At 40.1% G+C, this 8,680-nt stretch overlaps 2 protein-coding genes across 8 annotated transcripts in view; one reads left to right on the top strand and one right to left on the bottom strand.

The window, feature by feature from the left end:
• Positions 1 to 3,418, top strand: part of lrp1ab (low density lipoprotein receptor-related protein 1Ab) — a 130,665-nt gene extending 127,247 nt beyond the window's left edge. Inside the window, exons 88-90 of one of the 2 annotated variants that reach the window (XM_058410521.1) lie at positions 1,524 to 1,562; positions 2,211 to 2,355; positions 3,052 to 3,418. In XM_058410521.1, the coding sequence (XP_058266504.1) occupies positions 1,524 to 1,562; positions 2,211 to 2,355; positions 3,052 to 3,189 (322 nt within the window). In that variant the 3' untranslated portion in view covers positions 3,190 to 3,418. The remainder of the gene's footprint in view (positions 1 to 1,523; positions 1,563 to 2,210; positions 2,356 to 3,051) is intronic. The other variant, XM_058410522.1, reaches the window with a different exon arrangement.
• Positions 3,419 to 4,270: 852 nt separating this feature from the next.
• Positions 4,271 to 8,680, bottom strand: part of fmnl3 (formin-like 3) — a 50,581-nt gene continuing 46,171 nt past the window's right edge. For all 6 annotated transcript variants that reach the window (XR_009206782.1, XM_058410554.1, XM_058410555.1 and 3 more), the window contains one exon: positions 4,271 to 7,199. Coding sequence is in view for 2 of the 6 variants with exons in the window: in XM_058410555.1 (XP_058266538.1) it covers positions 7,135 to 7,199 (65 nt within the window). In the remaining 4 variants the exon portion in view is untranslated. The remainder of the gene's footprint in view (positions 7,200 to 8,680) is intronic.

Genomic DNA, 8,680 nt, shown 5'->3' with positions numbered 1-8,680 from the left:
ACTCACTCACTCACTCACTCACTCATTCAGCTCACTCTGCTTACTTACTCACTCACTCATTCATTCACTCACTCATTCAGCTCACTCTGCTTACTTACTCACTCACTCATTCACTCTGCTCACTCACTCACTCACTCACTCATTCAGCTCTCATTCATTCACTCACTCATTCAGCTCACTCTGCTTACTTACTCACTCACTCATTCACTCTGCTCACTCACTCACTCACTCACTCACTCATTCAGCTCTCATTCATTCACTCACTCATTCAGCTCACTCTGCTTACTTACTCACTCATTCACTCTGCTTACTCGCTCACTCACTCACTCACTCACTCATTCAGCTCACTCACTCACTCACTCATTCACTCTGCTCACTCACTCACTCACTCACTCACTCATTCATTCACTCACTCATTCAGCTCACTCTGCTTACTTACTTACTCACTCATTCACTCTGCTTACTCACTCACTCACTCACTCACTCACTCATTCACTCACTCTGCTTACTTACTCATTCACTCTCTCTCACTGCTTACTTACTCACTCACTCATTCACTCTGCTCACTCACTCACTCACTCATTCAGCGCACTCTGCTTATTCACTCACTCACTCACTCACTCACTCATTCAGCTCTCACTCACTCACTCATTCATTCACTCACTCATTCAGCTCACTCTGCTTACTTACTTACTCACTCATTCACTCTGCTTACTCACTCACTCACTCACTCATTCACTCACTCTGCTTACTTACTCATTCACTCTCTCTCTCACTGCTTACTTACTCACTCATTCATTCACTCACTCACTCACTCACTCAATCATTCATTCACTCTCTCTGATTACGTACTCACTTATTCATTCACTCTCTCACTCATTCACTTTCTTTGCTCACTCACTCACGCATTCACTCACTCACTCTCTCACTCAGTCTGTGTACTCTGCTCAGCCACTGTACTCACTCAGGTTTTCTTTTAGTCTGCACTTGAGCTCCCTTTCTCACCTTTATCTCAACACCCAGTTACCCATTTTTCTTTGTCTGTCTGTCTGTCTTGCTGTCTCGTCTTTCTATCTTTGTCTCTCTGTCTGTCCCTCTGTCTGACACTGGCTCTCTTGGAAAATGGGTTCCTTGAGGATTCTTTGGACGGTTGAGCGTTCGCTTGCTTTCGGGGTTTTTGTATAGTCCTTCCTGATAAGGAGAAACATTAAAAAAAGATTAGATCTTGAGCACTAAAAGTTTTTGGTTTTTTTTTTGGATTTTTCAAAATTATTTTTCTCTCTGTCTGTCATTCTGTCAGTCGGTTGGTCTGTCTCTCTCTCTTTTGGTCTTTCTGTTTGTCTGTTGATCTTTTAATTGATTCTTATCTATTTATCACTAACTTGAATCTACTTGCCTTTTCTTTCCCCATTCTCTCTCTCTTTCTTTCTCTCTGTCTATCCCTCTCTTTCTCTCTGTCTCTCTCTCTCTCTCTCTCTCTCTCTCGTGTGTGTGGGGGGTAACTGTGTGTCTCTGTCTCCCAGGTCTTTGAGGCGGGCCAAGCCCAGCTCCAGATGCTTGCGGTAACTCTAACTCTTTAACAGCAGGCCTCCATCTTCCATCTATCCATCTGTCCATCCTTCCTTCACAGTGTTACCAGCCCATCTGTGTGCTTTTCTCCCTCTCCATCTCTCTCTCTCTCTCTCTTTCTCTCTTTTCTCTCTCTCTCTCTCTCTCTCTCTCTCTCTCTCTGTGTGTCTCTCTCCCTGTTTCTGTGCCGTGGTGTTCCTGTGCTTCTGCCTAGACGGCGTGTAAGAAGTGTCAGTCAGCTCAGTTCACTGACGGCTGATTTACATGGACTGGCTGGATGCAGCACTGAGCTGTGGTCTGTTTGTCTGTGTCCTTGCTGTCCTGTACACGCGTGCGGGCGTGTGTGTGTGTCGGGGCGAGTGTATAGTGGTGTTGTGCTTGTGTGCTGTAGCTGATTTGTAGTGGGTCTTGTCCTGTGGATATCCAGCTTTCTGAGCCAGCAGCGTGGACACACCCTCTGGCAGTGTTCATCTGAAAGCTACTGGATCCTCTTTCAAAGTGATTGTGTGTGTGTGTGTGTAGTAGATGTTTGTGACTAGTTTGGGTCCAGGCCTCCTCAACATTGTTTAATGTGTGTATGCTTAGGCCAACTGTTTGGTAGACATGTGATTTTTGAATATAATCTGACTGTGTATCTGCAGTGCTAAGGGATTCCAGCATCAGAGGATGACCAACGGGGCTATGAATGTAGAAATCGGCAACCCTGCGTATAAGATCTATGAGGGAGAGCCTGATGATGATGCCGGAGAGCTGCTAGACTCGGACTTCACTCTGGACCCAGACAAGGTGATCATCACGTCACGTCACGTCATGTCCTGACACAAACCAATTCCCTTTGTGCCAGTGTGAATTTTGGTAAAGAGTTGATAGATTATCTGTGTGTATCATGCATTTACTGTGTTGTTTGCTACAAACTCATCATCTCTGTCATAAATTTTAGACATTTTTTAGACAAACAGTGACATACGCTATAGGGTTGTGTCTCATAGTATCACATGGTGTCAGTTCTCAGGGTCAGGGAGTCAGACACAGTAGCATATTTTAAGCTACAATAAAAAATTCTCTAGTTGTTTGACCATCAAAGGAACCTGTACTCAGGGGGTGAGGTTCTTAAACTATGGTGATATGGTGAAGAGAGTGTGTGAATGAGGAAAAAAAATTCCTAGAGTGCACAGTAGAAAGCCTGCCAGGGTTTGACTTGTTGAAGAAACAAGGCAAGAAGTTATGAAGAAACAAATCCCAGTTTGACAGCAAAAAACATAGAAGGAAGAAAAAATATAAAGAATAGAGTGTTATAAAAGTAAGAAGTGCTGCTTTGGTTAGTGTTGACGCTGGGAGCGGCCATGCTGATCATTTATTGAACTCATATTTGAGACCATCCCTTAATATCTTTGGGGGCGGAGCTTATGATCTAGAGATTTGCTTTACTTCTTATGCTTAAGTGTCGCTGTGCACTCACTGCCCTTTCATCCCTGCCTCCAGCCCACAAACTTCACCAACCCGGTATACGCTACACTCTACATGGGCGCCCACAACAGTCGCAACTCTCTGGCCAGCACAGACGAGAAGAAGGAGCTGCTGTCTGCAGGAGACGAGGACATGGGCGACCCGCTGGCATAGAGCTGCCTGCACCAAGCTGTGCCCACCTGTCTGCCCACTCACTCACACACCCACCTGCCCACCCACAGACCCCCATGCCTTTACAACATCGGAAGAAAAGCAACAAGACAGCGAGAACACTGTACAAAAATGTAAAAAAAAGAAAAAAAAGAAAAAAAAAATATGAAGGACTACTTTTGTATGTGATTGCAGTATTATATTTTATTCTTTCGGTCAGAAAAAAGGAAAACATTTTTCTATGCCTTTTTTTTTTTTTTTTTTTTAATCATTACTCACTTAGCGACCCTCTCTCTCTCTCTCTCTCTCTCTCTCTCTCTCTGTATCCCCCTTCCATGTAGCCTCTACCTCTGTGCTAAATGAGAACGCAAGCAACCGTAACAGCTATGGAATTGTTTTTTCTTTCTTTCTTTTTCTTTCTTTCTTTTTTTTTTTGTATGAATTGTATAGAAGTCAAGGAAATAGCCAAGATTTATTTTTTTTTTTGTTGTTGTTGTTGTCGTCAGTGAACACGTAAGGGAGAGGAGGGGGCGGGCTCAATCCCGAATCCCAATGATGGTACCAGATCTGTTCATATGCGTGATGGTACTGCTGGAGGAGAGAGGTGTGTGTGTGTGTGCGCGTGTGTGTATGTGTGGGCGCGTGCTAAATTAGGCTTATGATTGTCTTACTCGTTGCACAGATTTGATTTTGAATCTATTTCCATAATATCCATTTTAACACGAGTGTGTGACAGGAACAGAATACCAGCAGGTTGGAGAGACAGCAGGATGTGACGCTCCGAGTGAATTTTTTTTTTTTTTTTTTATTTAGAGATGGAAAATACGTGAACGAAAGAAACGTGTTGTTGAAAGTATTTTTTAACAAGAACATTCCAGGGTGTGTGTTCGTGGCCTGTGTGGATGCAAGTGTGGTAGCGGTCCATTGAAATGAGTCGAAGAAAACGAGACTGGTGATGATGCGTCTTCCAGGAGATCCGGGACCATGAGGACACAAAAAAAAAACAAGGAACGGATCGTTAAAGGGATTTTAAAAGGAGTGATTTTTGTAGACCACTTCTCTCTGATGGGAACTGAAGTGTTGATTATTTTTTTTTGTTTGTTTGTTTTTAATAGTGCAGTAACATTTTATTTTATTTTTTTTAAAGTTCTGTAAGTGCATTCTGCTGTGTGTGTGTGTGTGTGTGAGAGAGTGAGTGTGTGTGTGAGAGTGTGTGTGTGTGAGTCTTACAGACTCTGTTGCCCTCCTGCCCAGACTCACTGCCTCGCTGCTACCTGTTGGAAAGTGAACTTCTCCACAGACTAATGCATGTAACACACAAAGGTAACATGTTAACAGTGTTCACTCAGCATCCACCTTTTGCTTCATTTGTAAACCATCCAATGTAATTTAGTGAAGTCTGAAGTCCTTTTTTTTTTTGGTTTTTGTTTTTTTGGGTTAAATCATAAACTGCTACAAAGCTACAGCCGTTCCGGTACTCCTTGTTTATTGTTTTAATTGTTTGTTTTTTTTTGTTTTTCTTTTTATATATGCAGAATAATTAAACTGCTTTTTATAGTAGAAATGCATGGTGGCTCAGCCCTTCTTTTGGAGAGACAGAGTAACGTTTCACTATTTTTTTGCTGGAGAACTTCATAAACTACAGAAAAGTAACGGATATTGTTATAATTATGAAATAAAATCAGTGTGTACAGAAAAAGAGATGTGGCTTCTGGTTCTGCATCTGACAAGGAAACGGCATCATACGATGAGCAAAGATGCTGCTTGGAATGTGTACAATTTCAGGAAGACGTATAAGAATTTTTTTTTTTTTTTTTTTTTTAAAAGATAACATAGAAAAATTGCCATTCAGAATATTCACACACAAAAACTACCCAGGATTTTTTTTGTTTTTGTTTTAAAGAATTTCTGTTTTAATTTATGATACAACATATGTGACATTGTAGGATACTGCATATCGGATATCCGAAGCCTGTAGTTTTATTTTATTTCCTTTGTTTAATCTTAGTTTTAAGATGCCCAGTGGGAGAAGAAGGCGAGACAGGACAGTGTTTTGCTTACTACAGTAGAAACATCATGAGTTTTTAATGTATTTACTTACAGAGAAATGTACAGTCAGTATTATTGATTTAACCTACTATAAACTCCTTTAAAGTGGAGAAGCGATATTTATTTACTGTTGACTGGATTTCCATGTTGACATGACGCCTATGATGAAGTAGTAGTAAATCTGGAAATTTTTTTACACACAGCCATTAGTTTAAAGCGAAGGCCTATAAAGTGCAATTCATCTAACAACCAGCAGAGGGCTGTACACATTCCAAACAGCTCTTTCTAACATTTTCCATTTTCATGAGTGAAATCCATCAGATACACTGGTGATCTTGAGCGTCTGACTTTTATTTGTGCTTCCTGTGACAAATGGAATGGCTAATGGCTGATAACAGAAATGATGCTGCATTTCCTTAATAGAGAGGTCATGCCTATACATTCAGCACTTTTTACATGATACAGTTTCTGTATAAAAAAAAAAAAAGACAGAAAACATTAAATATTTAAGAGAGACCCACAGCACAAGGTCTAGTGTTGCTTATGTTTCAGTCCTGCTCTAAATGGCAGCATGTAGTGTATTAGTTCCGCCTGTCATTTTACTGGCTAGTGCAAAAGGAAGCCTCGCAATAATAATCCCTAATACAGGATCAAGACTCCTACGAACTAATTAAACGCTGCTAACGATGCTGTTTAGGAAGAAATCCTAATCCTTCACTTATTTGGTATGGAGAGGCAGTGGAATGCAGTGTAGCCTTCATGATGCAGGTGTTTCTCCACAAATACACAATGCAGAGGTGCCAACATTGAGCATCTAGCAGAGAAAATATACAACTTAACAATAAATCCTGGAAGAATTTCTAAGCTCTGATATGTCTTTTTTACAGCTAAACTATAAATATTGGCACCCCTGCATTTACTACTACTTCTTCTTTCTTTTTTTTTTTTAACACAAAAAATAACCACCTGGATGCATCTTCAATTCAGTTTAGCCTTCAATCCAAGAGCACATTAGTGGTTTCATAAGCCCAAAAAAAAAAAAAATCATCATTACAACCAGTATTTACAGTCAGACAGAACTGATGTTAGCTTAGTATTAACTATGCAAGGCACATAGTTACCTAATAAAATAACGCAGGTCCTGAATAAGCAAAGCGTTCAAGGCAAAGCACTGCACTTCAATAATGGTCTATTTACAATATATCTAATGTTATACATATACATAAAAAAAGGATCAGTACAAAAAAAAAAAAAAAGGAAAACAATCAGTACAAAATTATAAGTCTAGCATCTGTATAGGGTAAATATTAAAGTAAATAATACTGTCTCAATAAAAAAGGCACTTCTTTAACAAACTGGAATACGACGTTTGGTGTGTCGAGCTTCACCCATATGATGTTAATAATAATTATTCATTGTGAAACAAGGAGGAGAAAAAAAGCTCTTGGAGATGTGTAGATGGTGTTGGACGTATCTCTTCATCAGTAAGAGTCTTGGTTATAGATTGCACATGTGAAGAGGCCCATGTTGTGCTGTGTGTGTGCGCGCTCTCTGTCTCTCTCTCGCACACACATGTACTGCTCACCAGGAAATGTCTTTTACTTTTCACCCCGACAAGGCCACACACGCACACTGATGCTTTGTGTGTGTTAGGATACACGTGTGAGTAAAAGGAAAGGGTGGGATCTTTAAACGTCTGTGCTTTTGTAGCCTTGCTGAGAGATGGGCAGAGACACAGAGACTCCTCCGATCCAGAAAGGATGAGATTTCCATAAATAAATAAAGGACTCGCCTGGCCACTTATAAAACGAACGGCGCTTGCTTTGGTCCTGGGCTACGCTCCGTCACTGTGAGGTGCAGGGAGATAAGCGCAGGGTGGAGAGGGGTCAGGGAGGGTCTTTAGGGTCGCTTCCACCCGTTTCGGATCACCGCGTCAGCTCGCAGGAACGGCTGGCTTCGGAGATCTGCGGGCGGGGAAGGGACACAGTTAGAGCAGGGAACACTACGGTTAACAGGGTAGCACAAAACTGACTTGAAATAAGAAGCTAATATTTAAAATTCACTAACTATCAATTCTTTTTAATTTGGTAGCATCTTCCATAGTTTGGGTTTTTTTTTTTTAGCTATAATAATAATAATAAACCATTCCTTAATGACCTAGAAACATAGTAACACTATAATCACTATTCATTGTTATAGTATTGGCTTTTTGGGGAGAAAAAAACTATAATTTTATAAAATAGTTATCGCATTAAAAAGTTTCTATTTGAGTCATCAATTCTAATACCACAGCACTGGTAAGTTCTTGAATCTGATTGGTCAGAAGGTGTTTTCTACAAAAGCTTTAGTACATTAGGGTTTCTATAGTAATGACTACAGGTATGCGTGTTTTTTCATGGCATTCCAGGCAGTTTTTTCTTCTTCGTCACCATTACCTGCTCATTAGGTGACATGCTGATAATAAGTTGCTGTATTTCTGTAAAGCTAACAGAATAAAAGAGCTATTCGAATAAAACCGAATTGAAATAGAAATACACAGGGTTGCACGGCAGACGATCCACATAAACAGATTGAAAAAGTGGCTATGGTGGTGATGAGCGATATTTATAGAAGGAGTTTCCAATGTAACCGTCACATTGTTAACGGTTTATCAGTAACATGATGAGGTGTGTTTTTGTTTGTTATAAAATGATAAAATAATTTTGAGAGGAGAAAAGAAAGGCCTAGGAACGAATGTTTACAGCTGCTGTAGTGTCAGCGATAAGAGGAATAAATCTACAGGAAACTATTGCAATAACACTTTACGACATGATGGATATTGGAAAGTTACCGCCCTGGTCAACTTCCAGTAACAGCAAACTCCTGGTGTGTTGTATTCATAATTTACTAAAGTTCTGGGTATTATTATTATTATTATTATTATTAATACCAAATTAGAAAGAATTCCAAGCATCACAGAAACTAACTAGATCTGTCTGTCAGATGAGCATTAATATATATAAAATCTACCATAACATCTATAACCAGTACAAACACACACACACAACATTAAACCACACTGCAATGTAACATGTCCAAGCGATCAGCAAGCTCTCAGAGGCGTTTAGAAAGTGAAAATAAATCAACCTGAACATCCCTGTGATTAAAATCTTGGTCATGTGCAGAACTTGCTGAACACGAGAACTTTGCATGCAAGCTATAATCACAAGCAGTGACGCACAAACACGGCAGACATGTTAGTGTTCCATGCAACAGGGACAGACGTGACCAGCTTTCTGAAAAAGGGTAAAGAAAATCAATAAAATAAAAGGTTTTCATGTTCTAATGCCATCCACTTTAAAATGGCTTCGAGTTCCTTGGATCTCATTAAGGTTTTTGGTGAAAATAATACTTTTAGCAGCTTACCTGCATGATTCCAGAGCAATACAAGAGGAGAATGTTTAGC

Source organism: Hemibagrus wyckioides, linkage group LG15, assembly GCF_019097595.1.
Source record: "Hemibagrus wyckioides isolate EC202008001 linkage group LG15, SWU_Hwy_1.0, whole genome shotgun sequence".
In the NCBI taxonomy this organism is placed as follows: domain Eukaryota; kingdom Metazoa; phylum Chordata; class Actinopteri; order Siluriformes; family Bagridae; genus Hemibagrus; species Hemibagrus wyckioides.
This window is presented reverse-complemented; position numbering and strand designations above follow the sequence as displayed.